Genomic DNA, 21,959 nt, shown 5'->3' with positions numbered 1-21,959 from the left:
TACAACCCTCTCCACCTTCTACTCATTCCCGCAGCTACTACAGAAGTCATTTAAGAGAAGCCACATACGTTTCCCATGTATTTAGATTATGTAGTGTTCCAATTACTGTACAAATAAAAGTCAATATTTATGATTGATCTAGTTCTGTGTTCATTCCTTCCTGTCTAGTTACCACTGAAGTGATCAATTTACTGTTGGTTTGTATGTAGACCGACCAGATCTCTAGCTTGCTTGAGGATAAAAAGATGCCCACGTAATGAGCAGAATTGACTGATTTAAGATAAGTTCCCCTTCTAGTCAGTTTACAGTGTAAAATAATCCCGAAGTAACTTTCCCTTAATAGCAAGTGTAAATACCACCCGATTTAGTGTGTCTGATGGGCCTTTGAAAGCAGCTATTTTATATTTGTTTGTGAATTTCGGTTTTAGTGAGTTTGACATTTAGTTCACTCTTCCTTTACCAGTATCCATACTGTAGAGAGCGTCTTGTAATAGTTCAATCAGAATTTGAAGATGCTTTCCTGTCACTGTAAATGCAATATTGTCCACATAAGTTATGACATTACAACCAGACTTTGCTATTTGAAGAGCATAGTATTTACATTGAGATTTACATGCGTGCCTAGTAGTTAGTTTTCAGAAGAAAAAATTCTACCGATAGCTTATCCATACCCGTCTGACGGGAGGGCCAGCATCTGGGCAGATCTTGTTGAAAACCCTTTCTTTATCAAGAAATATACCTAGCGTAATTTTGTGTAGAGCTGTGTTCACTGACTTGCCTTTGCAATTTGCGTGCTGATACGGTAGGGTGTGATTTGGGTGAAATTGTCTTCGAATATGGCCAGCAATCTTCTAAATTTAGCTAAGGAGGTGAGACTTATTGACCTAAAATTCTTCGTGATAGATAAAATTCTTCCCTTATAGATATTTGTAATTTAGCAGGACAGCTGTCATCTAGTCCTAGAGATTTATACAGTTAAAAGCACTTAATTGCTCATTTCGTCTTCTTATAACTTATCATGCTGCCGCAGAAGCTCTAGGTCCACAATTTGAGGGTTCTCGAACAAGGGAGTCCCACGCACCCGAGAAAATAGGAAATTAGTACATCTCGCACGAATAGTTCTAGTCACCATTTGTCTTCTGGACGTAATTTGGAGAAATCGGATTTTTTGATAAATTTTCCGTAATCAATTTCCTTTAAAGCTTTTTTTAATGCTTTCGCAGAAATCCAGAATCCTTCTGATCTATTTTGTTTTTGTTAATTTGAGGGTATCCTTAAAGGGTTGCTAAGATCAGATGTTTGCTAGGTCGAACATCTTCCTGGTGCCCATCCTCACGGCAGAGATCTTCTTCTTCCCCCCATGGTACCCTTTTCTTACCATTAGCATGCGATGAGAGAGACACATATTTTATTTACCGCTTGAGCAAATTTAGACGATGGGTCAACCTCATTGAGAGAAACAGATTTTGCATAGAAGCCAATGTTGTTGTTGTTGTCGCTCTACAGACTTGACATCACTTACGGTCATTGAAGTATCATCAGAAACTTTGATCTTATCCCCCTGGTGACTGATCAATGCACACACTCGCTTAGTCCTAACGGGACAACGCCTTGTTTCCACACTGCCCTTTAGGGAAAGCTCCAAAATACCGGTTAGAATTTTAAAGTGATCGCAATTACTGTTTCACCTTGTCCTTTGACCACCTCTACTACATGCTTGCTAGGCATCAATCAAGCTTATTGCTGATTTTTCCTCCGATGTGTGTACCCAGCAATCGCTTTGGATCTTTTAGCCGCCCTTATGGCATACTTAAATCTGCTTGGTCAGAACGGAAAGGGTTGTTGAAATTTATTCCGAGATTAAACTGAAAATGCCGCTTCATTGTGTTGATCATTTTGAAAGCGTGTCTAAAATGATATTTGTACACATTTTATTTATATATATCAAATATTTGCAAATAATAAAAAATGTAACTACAGGGTCCGGCATTTGACGTGTAACCAATTAAAAAGTCCATATATTTAGTTTGAAAATTACTTTTATTCAATTCTAAGTAAAAAATGTATGAAAATAATACAAAATTAAGAATCAATTTACTTTTGCTCGATATGACCACATTTTGCCTCGACTATTTCCTTGCGACGGTCCAGAAACGAATCGCAAGCTGAATGTGACTTGCAGGTATTTTGACCCACTCGCGGATAATTGAGCGCTTTATCTTTTAGTTCGGACCTTGCTCTCCAAAATGGCCCAAAGAGAATAATTCATTGGATTTGTGTTTGGTGAATTTGAGAGTCATTGTGTGAACGTTATGAAGTTCGGAACGTGGTTTTTTAGCCGTTCTTGGTTTACTCGAGTTTTGTGGGAATGTGCCAAGTTCTGTCACCGAAATCTTTGTCTGCCCACGGCTTCAAAGCAACCTCCAGAATACTTTCCCAATAATATTTCGCATTTACCTTGACGCCAGGTGTGATGAAAACGATTTGAGAGCGCCTTTATGCGGTTACAACGGCCCAAACCATTACCTGTGGCGGGTGTTGCCTCCTGGTGTCCAATCGACGACTCAAATTATCGTATGAACGGTCGGTCAAATAAACCCTATCGGTTTGGGAGCTCACGAATTGCTCAATTTGAAAAATTTTCTCGTCAGAAAACACAATGTTTGGAAATTGACCGCTTTTGGCCAAGCGAAGCAAGTCCTTCGCTCTCTCGAGTCTGACTTTTTGCTGCTTTGGTGTGAGATCATGCGTCTTTTTTATCTTGTAAGGCTTGACTTTAAGATCATTTTTCAGTATGCGGCGGATGCTACGGCCAGATATTTTCAGTTCTTTCGCCATTTGATTGGCACTTCGTCGGGGATTTCGCTCAAGTCGCTTCTTAATTTTTTGAACCATTTCACGTGACGTTGCAGTCTTTTTTGATGACCACCTCCATGACGTTTCGCGATGCTTCCCAGTATCATTGTAACGAGTAATGGTGGGATAAACAAAAATACAATTTACTTTAAGGTGCTCGAGCTTACGAACAATTGCTGGTTGAGATTTTCCAGCCAAATATAATGTAATCACACCATTATGTCTGAAATCCATTACTGATTTTCTTTTTTCGCGTTTACCTACTCTCGGCAAAATGCTTCCGTGCGCTTGTAAACAATATTCTGGACTGTCATTTAGTCAACTAACGGACAGCTGATGCCCGTGCAGGTTCTTGGTAGCTATGCATAGCAGTAAAACTATTTGTCAATATTGAATTAAAATAAGTGATTAAAGGCTGATAGTATTATCGGTGTTTATGATAAACAAAGTTCCTTATTATAGAATACTGCTCCTTAAAAATGTAATATTATATTAAATAAAATCAATATTTTAATTTTATTTCAAATTTAATATTTTTTTTAGAAGTTCAAGCCAGTATTTCTGATCACAAACATTTTGGAGATTGGAAAACAACTCCTAATTATATCAAATTAATCTTACACATTCTCATCTCCCAAAATAATTATTTTTTATTGTATATTGCAGGGAGGAACGCCCTAAACGGTCATACTCAATTGGAAGTAAAATAGACAAGAACAAAGTTAAACGTTTAGGTAATTCGAATGAGATTTTACATGATACGAATGCAGTCCGAGTCCGAGCATTTTCTGTTGGATCCCGAGCGAAAATTCCAAAATGTGACCTACAACGCGCTGTTTTATTTCCCAGATCGCGCTTCAATCAAAGCTGTATTAGCAATAACAGTTTGAATTTTGGTACTGACGAAGCTGGATATAAATCGGACTTAAACACTAATTGTGATAAAAAGTCTACGAGTGCTCCTATTTTGATTCAAAATGGTCAAGTTCCAATGGATTGTATGAGCGATTTAATGGAGATAGATTTTTCAAAAAGTTCAAGCCATAAAACACATGGTAAAGCTGTACCTGAAAGAGATACCAACAGCTGTTTAAATGATTCGGCTTCAAAATCCGAATTTGATTATTCCCGGCCTTTTTCTTCTAAAATACCAGACCATGGGGAAAGTGGATATTTGGAAATGAAGCCAGTGGATTGTTTAATCAATAAACCAACGTCGCCTGTTTCTAACGAATGCTTTGTAAAAATACCAAAGACGAATGATAGTTTAACAGCGACAAATGTAAAAATAAAAGAAGTTAAAAATGCAGCCCAAGGAAAATACATTCCTGTAGAAAATGTCTTGAAAAAACAAAAAGATCCTCTTTGTCTTCGCCCTAAAGAGCTGGATCATACATTTAGTGAAGGAAAATGTGCTAATCAGATAACAACTCACTTCGAAGAGCCTGATTACTTACAGTGTGAAAACATTGCATACCTTTCGTCCATTTACTCCAACCTTTCAATGCAACCATCTTCAAATAGTAGTGCCGAAGAGAAATTGAGTTTTTCTATTTTAGATGCCGAAAAAAGTATCAAACCCTCAAAGAAGTCTCAGATCTGCAATAAGGAATATAATTTGAAAAACACGTTATCAGAAAGCCTTCCGGTTAAAAGTGAAGAATCTACGGAAGCAGTATCTTCGTCAGATAAAGAACAAAAGTTGCCATCGCCTGGAATTAGCGAAAAGTGTCCTGTGTTTTCAAATGTGTCTTCGTTGTCATCTGATCCGGTACCAAGCCGATGTAAATCCTTGGCAAACACGCGATTTAATGAGCCACAAACATTAACGAGTTTCGGTAACAGAGCAAACGAAAGTTTACTTGGGAACTGTAAGGCACAGCAAACTAACACACCTATAGCTTCATCAGTTTGTTCTAGTTATGAATTGTATTACGCGAAGTTAGATTTGCCTCAAAGCAGTACCAAAGAAAACATAAACTTCCATAAAACCGATGCTGATCTTTCAACAATTATAAATACGGTAAATAATTCATATGCTAAAATAGATTTTGAGCATTCTTCCGATTCGTCGTCATCTTCTAAAACCTTAAATAATTGAAGCATCGAAGAAAAATATGTAAATAAATTATTCACAAGTCTCAGTTGTATTTCTTTTTTAATTTCAAAAATTTTGGCGAAAATCGTTCCAGAAGATATACGCCAATATACGGAAAGAAAAAATATTTAACCTTATTTACCTACCTATTGTTGCAGATAAAGTGCGCAGGGACAGCTGGAAAAAAGTGGGTTAGGGGGATGTAAACTAGAATAATACACTGGCAGGTGTCCAATGCCCTACTATCGCGTAGTACTTACAGCACGGTTCCATGCTCTTGAGTAAGAGGCAAGTTTTAAAAATATAGACAAGTTCAAAACCTCGACTGAAAGTGGCCAAAGATAAATTACCAAAATTTTCGAACCGGTTGAGTTCGCATTACCGACCAAAACTTTTACCAAAGTGTTTGCAACACCCTACCTTCAAGAGAGGAGCTGAAAAGAGACGCCGAATTTATAAATGTATCCACCGATGCATAGAGGGAGATTTTTTACATCTAGCTGGAATTAATTTATGAAATCTACAATGATTATATTTTGATTGGGTTGTCTTACATTTTATTCAAATTTTAGGATTTCGCTACAAAATCCTGATTAATATTTTATTTCATTTTTTACGTCGTCTCACTCTCAACTCGGCAATAGAGTGACCGTCCTTCTTATTACAGGTACGCAGCATATCTTGCAATCTACTTATATATATTATTTAGGCATCGGATAATTGAAGTAATATTTAGTTAAATCGCGACCAACCTAATAAATCTATTGAACTGTGTGGCCCTCTGGTGCGGATGAATAAATGAGATGATTGCGTTCGTCAGTAGATGAAAGTCATTTCCAAATTTGTATAGTTTTAACAATGCCATCGTAAGGCAAATGTGTCAACTAACAATGATATATGTCCCTATTTACGTAGCGGTTGCTTGGTAGGTTTTTACTTGCTACATACATTCGGCATTTTTGCATGAGATTTGTTCTAGCCGAGGTATCGACATGTTTAATCACCACAAATTCACCTAATGAGTACATGTTGGCAGGCACATTATTCTCGAGGAAGTATTGTAGACTATATTCCTGTGACTTTTTTTATATTCCTCAAAGCGCTGTCCCGCATTCCAACTAAGACTCTAGGCATCTCATCTTCCAGAAATTCGGTAGGTTCGTCTACTATACTGCCCCGTTTAATTACACCAAAAAGTAGTTCGGTGGGACTGAAAAGTAATGAGCCTTCCCGCGCGGAGCGTCTGGCGTTAAGCGATCAACCGAATCGGCTGGTGGGGGAAAATGATCGTTAGACCTTCCACTAGAAACCGGTCCCAGTTCGCTGGCAACAGCGGTGCAGTCAACATCGCTCCGCGCGTGAAAGCTGTTTTAAAAGTGTGTTAGGATTTTGCAGTGGCGAAAATGCAGCGATCGTTGGAGCAACGTTACTCGATCAAAATTTGCGTAAAGCTAAACAAAACGAGTACCGAAACCATTGGGCTACTCAAGGAGGCTTACGGGGACCAATCTGTGTCCAGTGCCCAGGTAAAACGGTGACACAAGTCGTTCAAGGAAGGCCGGGAGGACGTCGAAGGCAAACAGCGATCTGGAAGGCCTTCGACGACGCAAACAGACGAAGATGTGAACCGGGTTCGTGAATTTTTTAACATTGACCGTCGTGCTAGTCTACGTGAGATCAGTGAAGAATTAAATTTAACTTATTACAATGTGAGGGAAATCGTGATCGGAAAACTTGAAATGCGCAAAGTGTGTGCCAAATTGGTTCCAAAGGTTTTGACTGATGAACAAAAGCAATTGCGTGTGGAAAAGAGTCGTGAAGTATTGGAAAGTGACGAACAGGATAATACTTTAGACAATTGTCCCCTCCGGACTTCTTCTTGCTCCCGCGCCTGAAAAGAAAGCTGAAGGGGAGGCGTTTCAACTCCATCGAGCCGATCCAAAAAACTGTGAGCCGAATTGAACGCGATTCCGGCGGATGAGTTTAAAAAATGTTTCCTGCAGGGGAAGGACTGCTACCAGCGGTTTATTGACGCTCAAGGGTCCTATTTTTAGGAATATTAGTTGTATAAGCCAAAAGGTTTAATAAAACTACTTAAAAAATAAGGCTTACTACTTTTCAATCAAACCCTGTAATTCTACTTGAGTAAGCTTTGTCTAGTCTGAATGTTCTATTGATTCGATTAACATCCTTAGGACGCGATTTACACTCTAGACTTGGTAATACCACTGCAACGAGAGAAGTAAAGCACGTACCTCTGTGATAATACGGTAGCTGTAGTAACCAAAGTACTTCTCTAACGCACAAAAAACTTCTCGTAGAATTGGGCGGGTGCAGCTTACGGATTTCGTGAAGACATCTACAATATTACCCCTGGCATATGCTTACGTTGACCCAAAAGCACGTGTCGCAAACAAAATAAAGAAAATCTCGATCAGTTCAGATCTAACAAGCAAGCTTGGTCTGATTTCAGATTTTTTCTCTTAAAAATATTGTAATTTTCTGGGATGTTTTGCGCGTGAGTGGTGTATACAACTCGAACTTACGCGGAGCGACCCTTTAACTTTCTTAAAGCATACTTGGCAGACAGCGATTATACCAATCATTTTGGTTTGGTATGGAGTCGTAGTATATAAGCAGACGATCCACTTTTCGTGCTTAACTCCCAATCTGTAATTAAAAAGCGAGATTTCCCACACAAATTTTCTCTCCCAAACTCTTTTTTTCTGTGTAATACATGAAGCAATAATTAAAGGTGATGTAAGTAGCCTAATTTTCACCCTGTGTTAGCCATCTTGAAGCTACTTAATAAATCTGCGTTGTCCTCTTGGAAAAGCTACTTTTTATTTCAGAGCAAATTCTAAAGAAAAAGTACTCAAAAGCGTAGAAATTAAAACTTTTGCTGAAAAAGTTAGCAGGCAATACTGTTTTGTCTATTCCATTTTGCTTAGACTTTCGCATCTTTCAATTCTATTGAAAGTTCTGTGAAATGTATGCCTCTTTTGCCTTTTCAAAGAGGAATACAACTAAGCAACAAGTCCCTCAGGGACTTATATCGTTATGTTCAGGAAAAGTACTGCTTTCAGTACATTCTGACTTATCGATTAAATCAGGATGTACTGGAGCATTTTTTCGGGGCAATGCGTGCCAAAGGCGGGTTGTATGACAATCCTAGTCCTATGGAATTTAAATATAGATTACAAAGATATTTATTAGGTGAATGAAGGCATATATTACTCATTTCTGAATAACTTAACGCTTTCTATTAACAGCACGAAATACTTATGTATATATTAGTTGATCGTGGCAATGTTGAGGCCGACGAAACTAACTGGCTCCGTCTCAATGATACTTCTTTAGAAACTTTACAAAGTTTGCTAACAGAAGATGAGATAGTTTCAGACGACTCTCTCTTCGCCAACGATTCATTAAATGAGGACGCTGACTTTGATAGCTTACACGAAGATGCCCTTGAATATATTGGCGGTTACATAATACGCAAATTAAAGTTGACCGATTGTTCATGCAATGAGCCTACATTTACTTGGGTTGACACTTTATCTAAGGGCGGATTAGTTAAACCAAGCACCGAGTTCTTGGACAAAATTAAAATGTTAGATTCAGCGTTTAACCAGTTCAACGGCAGGGAGCTTTACGGTGGGGTATCATTCTTACAAAAATTGTTCACATTAAGTGAAAACGTGAGTTTACGCGATGATGTTAAACGATTTTTTTTTTAAATGCCGGATGCACTTTCGAATAAAGCATCTTAACCGGTGCAATAAACAAAAGAAGAGAACAATGAGCATTCGATAAGATAATTGTAAGTAAAGTATGCAATGCTTTGGGCGTCTACTTGTGTTTCTGCGTATATATAAATTTATCTTTTTTTAACACAGATTTTATACTTGTAACTTTGCAGGTAATCTCGTTAAAAAATCAAATGCATGATTAGCGGACGTGACGAAATAAAAGTGGTTTTTCCTCGTTAAGAGTTTCCACTATTCTCTAGTTGTTTAATTTATTACTTCAGTGTAGGTTTAGAAGTGGCACATATAGATTCCAATCCGATGCATGGTCAAAATACATATATATATGACACAAATCCATGGGAATAATTAAGTTAAAAATATAAATAATTAAGTACCACTTATAAAATAACATAAAATTATTCTATGGCTTACAACGGCCTTTTTCAATTTTTTACTACACTTTCAGAAAGGGGATAAACTTATGCCCTTTGTTCCCTTGCTTCCAAATTGCATCAATGGATTAAGTAGCATTCGAAATCAGTTGTCAAACTTTACTTAACCTTGTATAATTGAATCATGTGTGTAATAGATCATTATTTCGAGTGTAAAGAAAAATGTCAAAGTAAAAACAAAATAAAATGGATGCCGGCAAAGAAAACAGGTTTGTAGGCATAATTCTAACAAAATGTTTGTTAGATATTATTAACTATGAATTCATATAACAGAAAAAAGCGTGTATCCATATACGTGTGCCCTCTTATTACTTATTATAAAATATAATATCGAATTTCGAACGCGTATTGGTGCCATAATTTTTTGAAACCTCAGTAAACGTCATTTACGGATTTCCTCCAACTATTTTTTATTAGCAGCCAATTGCGCAATTAAATTAGCTATTCCTTGTCCTTGTTTTTTCTTCATATCGTTAATAATAATTAAACAAACCAAAAACACCGAAATATTCCACCAAAATAACTTCTATGAAGAAAAACCTTTCAAAGCAGTATTGACAGCTGATTATCAACTTTAGAAGTAATCTGCCATATGTGAACCAGTGGAATAATTTTGTGGATTTGGCTATGTTCAGAAACGCATTATAATGATCAGTACTTGCAGCGCTGGCAGCACTGTCAATGTGACAATTCATGCAACTGATAGATTTGTTGAAAAATTGCAAATAGATTTGTTGCATTTATGAACGCGCTGTGCAGGAAAATGGAATTGTTACTAAGTTTGGTCATGGACGATGTATGTGAGGAAAAAGCCGATAGTCTTTTATTAAATTTAAGAAAAAAAAACCGTGTAAAGCTTAAAAGAAGGACATATCTTGTCAATAGTTTAATACCAAAACGGAAAATACCTAAAAATAAGTCTTATTTTGAAACAATAAAATTTTCGCTGGGCGATGTTTCTATCTATTTTTAAATCTTTATTAACTTTTTTACTTCCTCTACGACCTTAGCACAGAGCACGCTCTTTTTCCTCCTTCCCGACGTGAACTCGTTCTCCATGCTCAGTTGGACTCTGAGCAGTAATTTTATCTCCGTTGTACTAAAGTAATCACTAAAACCAAGAAAAGTATAATAAAATAAAGTTTAAATATCGTATTTTTCATCAATTTTTGTATTAAAAGCTAAAATAAATAATTAAATACCCACTTTTCATCAGACATTGTACTAGCGTATTTATTGGCAGTGTGAAAATTTTTGCTGCAAATAATGCACGACTTTTGATACAAAAATGACGTTTAAGAACGCGTTGCATTTGCAGTACTGCCATATTTGCATTTTTGAACGCACTGCTCACTCTGAAATGGTATGTTGCGCATTATAATGCATTGTTGAACATACCCTTTATTCCTAATTGCTGCATATGTGAAGGAACTGTAAGAGTAAACAATGAGCTGAAGCCAATTTTTGTGAAACTTCACAGATCAAATGTTCAACGGTTTCATCTAATTTCTGCTAGACTTTCGTTCACAATAATTTAATCTTCAGAAGGATAAGATTCTAGTTTAGCTTTTCTAATACTAAAGGGTGATCAATTTAGAGGTATCAGATTTTAAATTAAATTAATTGGGCAATCTTTATTATTTTTACAACAATTGACCTCTATTTTTCAATGATAATCCCTTTCAAATGACGGCGGACTATGTCGTAATTTGGCCATCCGTAATCACCACTTTTCAATGACTCGCTGGAGGACTTCGGTCGATATCTTGTGAATAACTTAAGTAATGGTGGCTTCCAATGCCTCAATCAAAGATGGGTAATCCACAATTTACACTTAACATACCCCCACAAATAAAAGTCTAAAGGTGTGATATCACACGATTTTGGTATCTCCTGGTCCAAAACGAGAGATAAATTGCTCACCGAAACGACGACGCCGTAAGTCCACTGTTTCACGGTCTGTATGGCAAGTAGCGCCCTCTGTCGTCTTGTTGGAACCAAATGTTGTGAAGATCACGGGTGTTAATTTCCGGCATTAAAACGTTGTTTTTCATGGCAAGATAGCGTTCGCCATTCACTGATACGTTGGCTCCAGCCCCGTCTTTGAAGAAATATGGACCGATGATTCCTCCATCCTATAGGCTGGACCAAACGGTTATTTTCAATGCATGTAATGGCTGTTTTTGAATGGCTTCGGGTTGCTCTTCAGCCCGAATACTGCAATTTTGCTATCTTATCACTTTTTCGGATTGTCACTAATACTTTTGATAACTTAAGCCAGATGCCTATGTTCAGATATTCGAAGGCTGAAACAAAAGTGACGTAAATGGCAGCTAGATCGGTAGTACATAGATTCACTGTCTGTATATTTGTATATCCCAAGCATCTTGCTTTGTTTTCGTTTTCCCAATTATTGCAACGTCTTTCAAGCTGAACTAGTAGCGACCGAACTGCAACCAGCTGTGATGCGATGGCCGGTAACAATTAAAGCTTTTGTACAACTATTTTGACAAACTTGTGTACACAGATAAACAATAATTAGCTGAACACCCCTTGCCCCCACTTTTTGTAGAGCTAGAAAATTCCACACATTCCACTGGCCAGAGTACAACAGTTTAAAAAACTTTATTTGACAGCGCTGGCCCAGGGCGGAATAAATGCGATATTATTGCGAGAAAATAAAACACCATTAGTGTGCCCATAACAGGATAACCAAATAGTTGAATTAAGTGGAGAGGAATATACGTGTAATAAAGGGCGTTGCACCGAAATTCAAAATATTTATTTGAAAATACTCACTATACTCTTACATTTTTTGTATAAATTCAAGCAAATTTAGCTAGCAGAAAAGTTGACTCGCTTGATAGTTGCGACTTGTGTTGCTAAGAATGTTTAAATAGTACTGTGTTTTTTTGTAGTGAATTTACTAATCAAATGTTTAACATTACATGCCTCTACCCTTGCGGTGCAAAATCGTTTATTTGTATTCCCTATTACGTCTACATGTATAAAAACATAAATGCATCGTTATTTATATCGTAACATAATTTTGTTAGATCAATTGATTTTTTGAATTGAAACTTCTTAGGGTGCGTGCATGTCAGAGATGCGATAAGCGATAAGAGCGTCGATAAGAGCGAAGCGTAGAAAATTAATGTATGTATTTTAATAGAAGTGTGCATGTCGGAGCAGCGCGCTAACTCACTCTTCGCTCGCTATCATCGATAAGAGCGTAGAAATTATAGGTTAGTAATTTCTTTGCTATTATCGATGATGGACACAGAAGAATTTATAGGTGCAGTATTTTTAAAACCTGCAATTTGGGATCAAAAAGATCCAAATCACCACAACAGGTTCATTTTGGATAAATTGTGGCAAGTAAAAGTTTATTGCCTCATCTAATCTCATCAGAAAAATATTACTTCATTGCATAAACTAGAATACAGGATGAAAGTTTTGCAGCTGACACATGAACTGGTTAATAAATCAATACCTATTTATATTGAAAACACCACGGCTAGATGTGATGACAATGCACAAAACAATGAATATCCGATTTAGATTCACAATATTCTAAATGTTTAAAATATTTCATTTTTTTTTGTTATTTACCAATGAATATGTTAATTTTTCTGTAAGCATCAATCGCTCCTCTTGCAAAATTGGTCTGATGTGTCAGTTTTTCCAATTATGCTGCAGTCGATCCTAAATTTGAGACAGAATATAATCGAATGTATCGGTTGTCATTCTCATACATTCGAAAAACTTTTTTGGATCCTGTCTCAAACTATTATAGAGATGGTGAAATTCTCCGAGTTGTAGTCTTGCTTGGTTTATAGGATGCGCCGAAAACTGACGTTTTTCCCTTACAGTATTATGTAGATGATAATATGCAGCAGTAGGCGTCAACAACAACATATTTTCTTCCTTTGAATCACTCAGTATTATAAATATTATAGCTCTTCACTTTTCAAAACTTAAATTTCAAATGCAACTAACGCTCTTATCGCAGCTCTGTTTTATACACCACACAAAACTAAAGCTCGACGCTATGCTTTTGTCACTGCTCTTATCGACGCTCTTATCGCTTATCGCATCTCTGACATGCACGCACCAGTGCTGCCAGTTTAGCAATTTAGTTGCTAGATCTGGCAACTTTTAAAAAAATTTGCAACTTTTCTTTATAAAATGCTATTAGCCACAAATCTAGCAACTTTTTATTTTTTCTTAGCAATTTTAGCAATTTTGTTATAAAAAACGCAAATTTTATATTTTTCTTCAGAGTTTTTTCATTTTTTATACCTTTTTGTCATCGATTGCACAAATTACGATGAAAGCGGTTCGCAAAGATATCGGAACATGTATTTATTTCAGTGGTTCGTTTATATGAACAACTTTATTGTGTATGGTAACTCTTTGAATTTGTTTGGTGATAGCAAAGCGATCAAAATGCCAAAAGTCTACAAGCAAAATTTTCGTGATGCCTGGCTTCAAGACGAGGAGTTTAAGCAATGGATTCGCAAGGATTGCACTGATCCAACGCGAGCATATTGTGCCTACTGCAAATCCTCAATAGGCGCAAAGCTTTTTGACATTCGCCACCACGCTGCCTCAAAAAAACATGTAGCTGTGATGGGCGCATGTACCCAGAAAAATAAGTTGCATTTCGTTCCAAAGTCGACCAAAACGCAGGAGCAGGAAGCAGCACTATGTCTGCATATTGCCAAACACTCAGCGATTGCGACAAGTGATCATTTGTCGAAGTTGTGTGTTGAGCAGTTTTCAGCTTGCAAAGCTGCTGCAAATATAAAACTAGGCAGAACGAAGTGCACCTACATCATTAAAAATGTACTGGCAATGCATTTTATTAGCGATTTAAGAAGCGACATCGGAGACTCAGGCTTTAGTCTTCTATTGGACGAGTCTACTGACATCAGCGTCGAAAAAATTCTTGGTAAGCTTTTTGTCTAAGTAAATATTAGCTTGTATATACATGTATTTATGTTAATTAATATGTAATTGTAAATATTGTTAAATCTTAAGGAGTTGCTATTTGTTACTTCAGTAAGAGTAAATGGGATGTAGTATCAACGTTTCTAGGACTCGAGCAAATCGATGCTGGAGACCTGGAATTTCTTGTGCATGAGACTTACTCCTGGTTTTCGAAAAGTTGTAGTCGCCAATTAAATTATAAAAAGGTGTATCAATGCATAAATGATAACAAGGTACACATACAAATATATGTATTAACCAAAAATAATCCGAATTGTGATTGTCTATAACTAATGTATTAAAAATGGATAGATACAGTAAAACTTTGTTGTTTTGTGTGTGTAATTGTTAAATGTCTGTTTTCTTTGATTTTCCTATTTTAAACTAATCGCTTTTTTTTATTTAATACAATAGAATCCCTTAAAAATACCGAGAGTATGTGACACAAGATGGTTGTCGATAGAGAGTGCGGTTTCTCGTATCGTGGATCAGTGGACGGAGCTGAAGCTGCATTTCGAGTTAGCAGCTACTACTGAAAAGTGTCACAAAGCTCACATTCTAAACGGATTGTATAAAGACGATACAAATTATCTGTATTTGGTGTTTTTAAAGCCAATTCTAAAAGAGATGCAAAGTCTTAATAAAAACTTCCAAGCACGGAATGGAAACCCAACCCAATTACTTTCCGATGTAATTGTGGCCATAAATTCGCTTAAATCTAAAATAATACCACCAGATCATGAAATTAACATTTTAGAAGATGATTTGGAAAATGCAGCAGTGCCTAATATGTATTTGGGCTATGCTTTTGAGCAAAAAATTAAAGAGGCTCAATTTCTATCACAGGAGCTGGAAATTAGAAAAATTTGCATGGAATTTGTTAAAGAATTAATAATCCAACTACGTGAAAGGTAATATGGGAATTTTGGTTTAAGTTCATATCTTACAATAATTTTTTTACAATTTCTAGGTTGCCAGATAATATAGAAATAATGCAACTGGTAAATTTATTTTCTGTACAAAACATTGTAAAAGTTTCAAAAAGTAAAGAAATTTTCAAAGTATTAGAATATTTTGAATGTAAAAACATTGAAAATATTCAATTGCAAATTGAAAAAATTAATTTTATAAAATGGGAGTTTGTAGAGGACACCAGCAAATTTTGGACGGAAGTTATTAAGTACAAAGACGCTGGAAATAATAATCCGTTTAGCGACTTAGCGGAATTCGCCTTAAAAATTCTTTCTCTGCCGTGGTCGAATGCAGAAGTTGAGCGGATATTCTCACAAATGAACATCGTTAAGAGCAAATTACGCAACGCCATGAGCCTTAAAACATTAAATGCAATAATGTATATAAGGTAAGACTTAATTTTGAATAATTTTCACCAAAATACAAATGGAACATATTTAACTTCGAATATTATTACAGATATGGACTAGAAAGACATGGCAAATGTTGCCATAATTATGTCCTGCCAAATGAATATTTGAGTCAAATAACAAGCAGTGAAAAATATTCTGATGTATGTGAAGCTGTCGAGCTAGACAATATTTTAAGTATCCTTTAGTTTAAGACTGATTTAGTTTATAAATTGATTAAGTAATGAATTTTAAATGTAAATTGTTTGGTTTTTTTTTTATTTTTAAGTGTTTTCAGTAATAATTTCTACATTTCATTAAATAAATATGTACATTTGTTGAAAATTAAGATTTTAATGGCTTAGCAATTTTCAGAAAATTTTTAGCAACTTTTAGCAATTTTTCTTCAAAAATCTAGCAATTTTAGCTTGGAAGATTCTGGCAGCACTGGCACGCACCCTTAGACGTCCATGGACGAGCGAGAATGGAGAGTAAAATTGCAAGGCCATACAACGTTTTGGGCAAGGTGGATTTAATGAGGTGACAGCATTCACCCAGCTGAATTTTTCGCCGTAGGTATGGCTTACGTCAAAATGATATGCTTTGTTTGTATGTATTGGTATGTTTACATTCGTATGTTTACATTTGCTTGCTGATTTTGACATGATGCTTGCACCAAACGCAACAACAAATACATGTAGGGTTTTACTTATATGTGTTTGCTGTCACCTGTAATAAATTCGCCTTGGTTTTGGGCATTTCCACGAGAGAATATAACAGAGAGAGAGAGAGAGAGAAAGAGAGTGACGCGTAAACGTACAGCACTAACGCCATATTACTATAGTTGAGCGAAAGAAAGCAACATATTTTTGTAAATTTTGTATTTGCATTCTCTGAAAGTCAAGGCGAATTTATTACAGGTGACAGCAAACACATATAAGTAAAACCCTACATGTATTTGTTGTTGCGTTTGGTGCAAGCATCATGTCAAAATCAGCAAGCAAATGTAAACATACGAATGTAAACATACCAATACATACAAACAAAGCATATCATTTTGACGTAAGCCATACCTACGGCGAAAAATTCAGCTGGGTGAATGCTGTCACCTTATTAAATCCACCTTGCTGAAAGTGTTGTGAATTTATTTAGATATATATTCTTTCTCTTCTCCCTCTCTCATTCCCTCTCGGGTCTCACTCTCTTTCTAATACATTCACGCAATAGGAATACACATATAATAAATATGTAAGTGATTTTTAGTAATAAAATTACAAAGGTTTCAAATTTTTAACTTTTTTGTTTATTTTAGATAAAGTTAAAATACTTTTATTGGGATAAAATAAAAGAATAATTCCTATTTCCTACATTGTACTTTTAAATTTATTGTACCGAAATGTACCCAGGTAAGTCTAGTTCTTGCCCCATAAAAGGGCAAATTGGTTTAAGTTATTACAAACTTCTTTGTAATTATTAAGTATCGTATATAATATTTTTTTATAGCCATTTATTTTTAAATTGTATTGAAATTGATAAAATGTATTTAATTTTCACAAAATGGTTTGCATAATAATGCTTAGTTATATTTAAGTAAAAAATATTTAACTGATGCTACCTACATAGTTATGATCAAATTAATTTCCACTCTTTCAGTCAGTGAACGGTCATGGTTCAACACCTGTATGAAAGATATGATTAACAACGCAACACTGCGTACTGCAATTGGAGGCAACTTTAAAACTCAGAAAACTATAGTAAAGCACTTAAGTTAAGAAAACTACAATATTATTAGCATCAGTTCATTATGGCGGTTAGTTCAAACCAGACGTGGATAAGAATTCATGAGATCGGGAGGGATTGTCTACAAAAAACATTCTGTCTCTGATTCTGTTAATGTAATTGTGTTAAATGAGTAATTTATATAATACGTTTGCCGAATTCTATGAGTAATATATGTTGTGACAGTAAATGTTCTAATACAAATGTTGTGATGTTCAGTTTTTGTTTCAAATATGTCGATGATTGTGAATTGCCAAATCGAATGCGGATAAACTAAATACTCCATTCATCCCAAGATTCTTAAATGTTTACTACCAAAAATCTTACCAAAGCTTATAATACGTTCACATATAAGTAGATGATCTATTTTTTCATGACCGACTTTGACGTGTTTTTTTGGGTTTCAGCTCATGTGGATAGCGCCATTCAGCCGCCTGTCAACTGGTTTGCATGTTAAACTCATATACCCACGTCTGATCACCTGATATGATGCGCTGGATAAACATTGGGTCCGAATTCACTTGCCACCTTGTTCCGATGAATTTTTTGGAAGAAATTCAACTCTCTTGGAACGAGTCGAGCAACCATGCGTCTCATGCCCAATTGATGGTGTAAAATGTTGCGAATTGATTCGTGAGACACGCTAAGGTCACGAGCTACATCCCTCAAACTTAAATGATGGTTTGATGGTTCTCCAGCACCATTTCCATGACTTTGTCGACGTTTTCATCCGTTGAAGACGTTGATAGGCGACCAAATCGGGGCAAATCTTCCAGGACTTCTCGGCTCTCTGCAAAAGCCTTATACTACTCGTAGACTCGTGTTTTTTCAACGATTCGGCATACGAAATTCCGTTCAAAATACAAAATTTAAGAAAAATTCTTTGTTCGATATTTTTATCCATAGTGAAAATCGCAGAGCACACCTGGGGTTGACTGATATAATTAAATGCCAAAAACAAGCTGATTGACAGATCCCATTCAAACTCTGCGACACTATAGAGAACAGTTGTGCCAACGTTCCAACAAAAAAAAATTTAGTACATACATATATGTCTACATTTTGTCTTGAGCTTTTTAAATGAACGATTCCCGATATTTTTTTGACAGAGTATAAATTAAGAAGTATTATACTATTTATTTATTATTTATAAGTACTTATGAAAGGTCTGTTAGCGAGGTGGTTTGACGGGAATATTTCCAGTTCACAAAACTGCAAATGTGCTTAGTCTATTAGACGAATGTTTAGTGATCCAGGGTTAATAGAACTTTTGATCGGAGTAACCTGATTTTTAGCGCTATCGAAAAATTATTTGTATGCTCTGAAATTTATAGATTACTCAACACTTTACAGCAATTAAAAATCGACAGCTTCTAGCTAAAAGCTGAGCTGTATAGTAATTGTGATAGTGTGTGTCGTAGTAAACTTAAACAAACTTCATGGCCACATTTCTGTGTTAAGGAGGAAAATTGTGTCTGTATCTTTTGACTATTCGCTAAAGTTGAATTGCTTGGAATACATTTTCCAGACTACTGTGAAGGCCAAACCTATTTTGCTGTTTCCAGTCTAAACATTTTTGACTTCGATGCTTTGGATCGTTGTCTTCTTGTAAAATCCAAGGTTGGACAGTTCTTCCGAACATCTTCGCTCAAAACTACATTCAAATTGAAGGTCAACACAAATATGTAAGTTGTAAAATTCTTTTCCGGAGAAACAGTCCCAAAAATGAACCTTAACTGGATGCTTCACAGTTCGTTAAAGTTATCGATTATCAGCATTACACCAGTACCGTTATATGCAAGTTTTCTCCCAAAAAGAAGGTTTATCCGTTAATATTACATTTACCCAGTTTGGTTTTGAATTTGCTTAGCTCATATAAGTATTTTTTCAATGTGCTTCGGAATTTGAGGTCTTCTGTACACAAACGTCTACGAATCGTGTCTTTGGATACATTAACACCACTTTCCCTTAAAACTGCAGCAGCTTTACGCAATGATCAGTCTTCAGGTATTTTTTGGGTCTGGTTTAAAAACACCAACACTTCCTAAATTTTTTATAACTGTACTTGCTTATGCCTACATGTTTTAATTGTAATTCTTTATTATTTATTATATTTATTTTATATATTTATATTTATTAATATAATGCATTTATATCATTTTATTCAACATAATTTCAAATAGTTAACAATTCAATAATATTGTTACGTTTTCAAAGTCAGGTTGCTTTAATTAATTTCAACACTTAATCGCTTTACTTTACGTTTCCACATTCACACGTTTAACTTACGACTGAATACCCTATCCGTGTGCATCTCTGCTTATATACATGTGCTTAATAATTATGGTAATTTCTAGATGTGGCAACTGGTATCTTCAGGAAACTTGTGTTTTGCCATGTGGTGTCAAGGCGAGTTCATGTTTTTGTTTTAGTATCACATTCGCTCAGTTCTTGTCGACAGTCGGTTTGCGAATGCTTGTACATATATTCGCCGGCGGATGGGAGACGAAAAAATAAGTAGGCTCAATAATACCACCTCCTCTCGGCGGGCCTGTATGTATGTATTTTTTTCAGATATTATACTTACAAATAATGAAATGGAAAAGGGGGCTAATCCAGGGAAAAATTCCTATTTACTCAAATGTATAAGGATATGTGTAAGTATATGTATTTAAAAATCATAAACTAAGAAGTATCATTTTATTTTTTTTTTTATTTTATCGTTTTATTTTCTATGGTCCTTGCTTTTGCAATTAGGTGATATCATTGTTGCGTTTACTATACGAGTATACGTTTCGGGTGTAATTAAACGATCTACCAATGACAGTCAAAGAGCGAAACAGCAATCGTTTTGTCTGCACTCTTTTGCTTTAACAACGATTCACCAATTTGATCGTAAGTTTTGTGTTTTTGGATGCACCAGTGGTGGTTGTGCTACACTGAAATCAAATCGCCACATTATTGGTAGCTATATATATAATGTATATATGTATATTCAGAGGGGTAATCTCCAAAAGAAAAACCCTTTATAATTTCGAACCTGGATCAGCCGAATGGTCATCAGGCAGAACTTATTCGGTTACCATGGCCGACGATATTGAAATGCTGCTTATTACCGATTTGGATTCTAAGAATAATCGGATATTCATGATTTTTAAAAGTTACAAAATTTATTAAACAAGAGCTAATTTTTATATTATATTCTTGATTGGCGGATTAAAAAAATAATTGAAACTTGAATTGTAGTTGGTAGTTTTTAAGGTAAAACTGTACAACCACTACTGTCCATTTGGTAGATTTGTGAAACTTAAAGCTCGAGTATTAAGTATTATGACAGGTGTATAAGTATTATAACATGTAAAAAGTTCCGAAAAATTTGTTTGCTTTATTTCGAACGATGAAATTAAAATAGTTAGTATTACCCTATTCAAATAATATATATGCTTTTATTTAATAACTTTAGCTTATTTTCCACGATTGAAGAAGTCCTGTACGTATTGGTAAACAAAACTTGACCAGGTCATTATCGCCAGCCTCTCTTGAAGTAAATTTGGTACCATTAAAAAAAATTGCAAATGATTAAAAATTTGGAAAACGTTCATAATTTTTTTAATTGTAATTTCTTTCAGTTCATAGAAAAAATGTGTGTTAAAACCTTAGTGAGAATTCGAAAAAATAAGGAAAAGTATACATATAATAAAGATCTAAAATTAAATAAGATTTACTAAGAACTTGTTAGGACATGAGTGGTGTTTACCCCACCACTATTATTGACTTCCTTAGCTATTTCAGCCAATATGTTAAATAGTTCCACTTCAGATTTTGCAGTCGACTTCCGAAGGTTATCCGTACAACGGTTTGAGGCCTGAAAAAGTAAAGTAAAATAACATATTGGGTGTTAATAAATTATTATAGAAGCAAAAGGTACTATAGGGTTATTCAATAGGTGCGCTTCAACTTTTTTCCGATAGGGCTTGTCATTTGTAAACTTCATTAGTATACATTTCATCATGGAACGCTACACACTTGAGCAACGATTGCAAATCGTGCAATTTTTTATGAAAATAATCGTTCTGTTGCTGCTACTTTAAGAGCATTACGGCCATTTTACGGTCCATTTAACAAGCCGTCCCGTTTTGGGGTTATGTAAAGTCATTGGTCTACAATAACAAGCCGGCGACGATTTGTGAGCTCAGAGCCAATATTGAACGCGAAATTGCTGGAATTTCGGCCGATTTATGCAAAAGAGTGGTCGAAAATTGGGTTCAACGATTGGACTTCGTAAAACGTGCACGCGGTGGTCATGCAAAAGAAATCGAATTTCATACTTAAATGTATATGTTCAAACTCGATAATAAAAAAAAAAATAGTTAAAAAAGTCAAACCGTTTGTGTTTTATTCAAAAAAGTTCAAAAGTTGAAGCGCTCTTACTGAAAAACCCTATACTAGCGAATTTTAAACAAGCGAAATACAATATAATAGAGAAAAAATACAATTATTTGGTTTTTGCTCGGAATTGATTGAGCCTATATCCTTCACTTTGAAGTGAAAATATGTAGATACATTATATTATATTATATATAGTGGCGCCTTTTGTTGGGTTTTGGTCGAGGTTCTCCTCAATTTTGTGGTGTGCGGCTTAAGGTTTTCTCACAAATGGAGCGATGTT

The 21,959-nt window shown here is 35.5% G+C and overlaps 3 protein-coding genes across 4 annotated transcripts in view; 2 read left to right on the top strand and 1 right to left on the bottom strand.

Annotated features, from left to right (window-relative positions):
* LOC128863107 (insulin receptor substrate 1) overlaps positions 1 to 5,000 on the top strand; it is a 45,534-nt gene extending 40,534 nt beyond the window's left edge. Inside the window, exon 9 of the mRNA XM_054102056.1 lies at positions 3,523 to 5,000. Coding sequence (XP_053958031.1) covers positions 3,523 to 4,957 — 1,435 coding nt within the window. The 3' untranslated portion in view covers positions 4,958 to 5,000. The remainder of the gene's footprint in view (positions 1 to 3,522) is intronic.
* A 7,846-nt stretch (positions 5,001 to 12,846) lies between these two features.
* On the top strand, positions 12,847 to 15,794 carry LOC128864506 (uncharacterized). 2 transcript variants are annotated; one of them, XM_054104204.1, is made up of 4 exons: positions 12,847 to 14,112; positions 14,565 to 15,061; positions 15,121 to 15,510; positions 15,582 to 15,794. In XM_054104204.1, exons 2-4 carry the CDS (start codon positions 14,778 to 14,780, stop codon positions 15,718 to 15,720), a joined length of 813 nt encoding a protein of 270 aa, XP_053960179.1. In that variant the 5' UTR covers positions 12,847 to 14,112; positions 14,565 to 14,777; the 3' UTR covers positions 15,721 to 15,794. The 2 variants fall into 2 exon arrangements, with proteins under 2 accessions (XP_053960179.1, XP_053960178.1); XM_054104203.1 differs by having other exon boundaries at positions 12,847 to 14,383.
* Positions 15,795 to 20,869: 5,075 nt separating this feature from the next.
* LOC128865223 (very long-chain specific acyl-CoA dehydrogenase, mitochondrial) overlaps positions 20,870 to 21,959 on the bottom strand; it is a 36,891-nt gene continuing 35,801 nt past the window's right edge. The window contains exon 5 of the mRNA XM_054105349.1: positions 20,870 to 21,155. Coding sequence (XP_053961324.1) covers positions 21,015 to 21,155 — 141 coding nt within the window. The 3' untranslated portion in view covers positions 20,870 to 21,014. The remainder of the gene's footprint in view (positions 21,156 to 21,959) is intronic.

This window comes from Anastrepha ludens, chromosome 5 (genome assembly GCF_028408465.1).
Source record: "Anastrepha ludens isolate Willacy chromosome 5, idAnaLude1.1, whole genome shotgun sequence".
Taxonomy (NCBI): domain Eukaryota; kingdom Metazoa; phylum Arthropoda; class Insecta; order Diptera; family Tephritidae; genus Anastrepha; species Anastrepha ludens.
This window is presented reverse-complemented; position numbering and strand designations above follow the sequence as displayed.

Excerpts from the sequence above, each read along its gene's own strand:
- LOC128864506 (XM_054104204.1), top strand. The coding sequence starts at position 14,778 with ATGCAAAGTCTTAATAAAAACTTCCAAGCACGGAATGGAAACCCAACC. Across the intron at positions 15,062-15,120 it reads ATAATCCAACTACGTGAAAG|GTTGCCAGATAATATAGAAA; the intron begins GTAATATGGGAA and ends TACAATTTCTAG. Across the intron at positions 15,511-15,581 it reads AATGCAATAATGTATATAAG|ATATGGACTAGAAAGACATG; the intron begins GTAAGACTTAAT and ends ATATTATTACAG.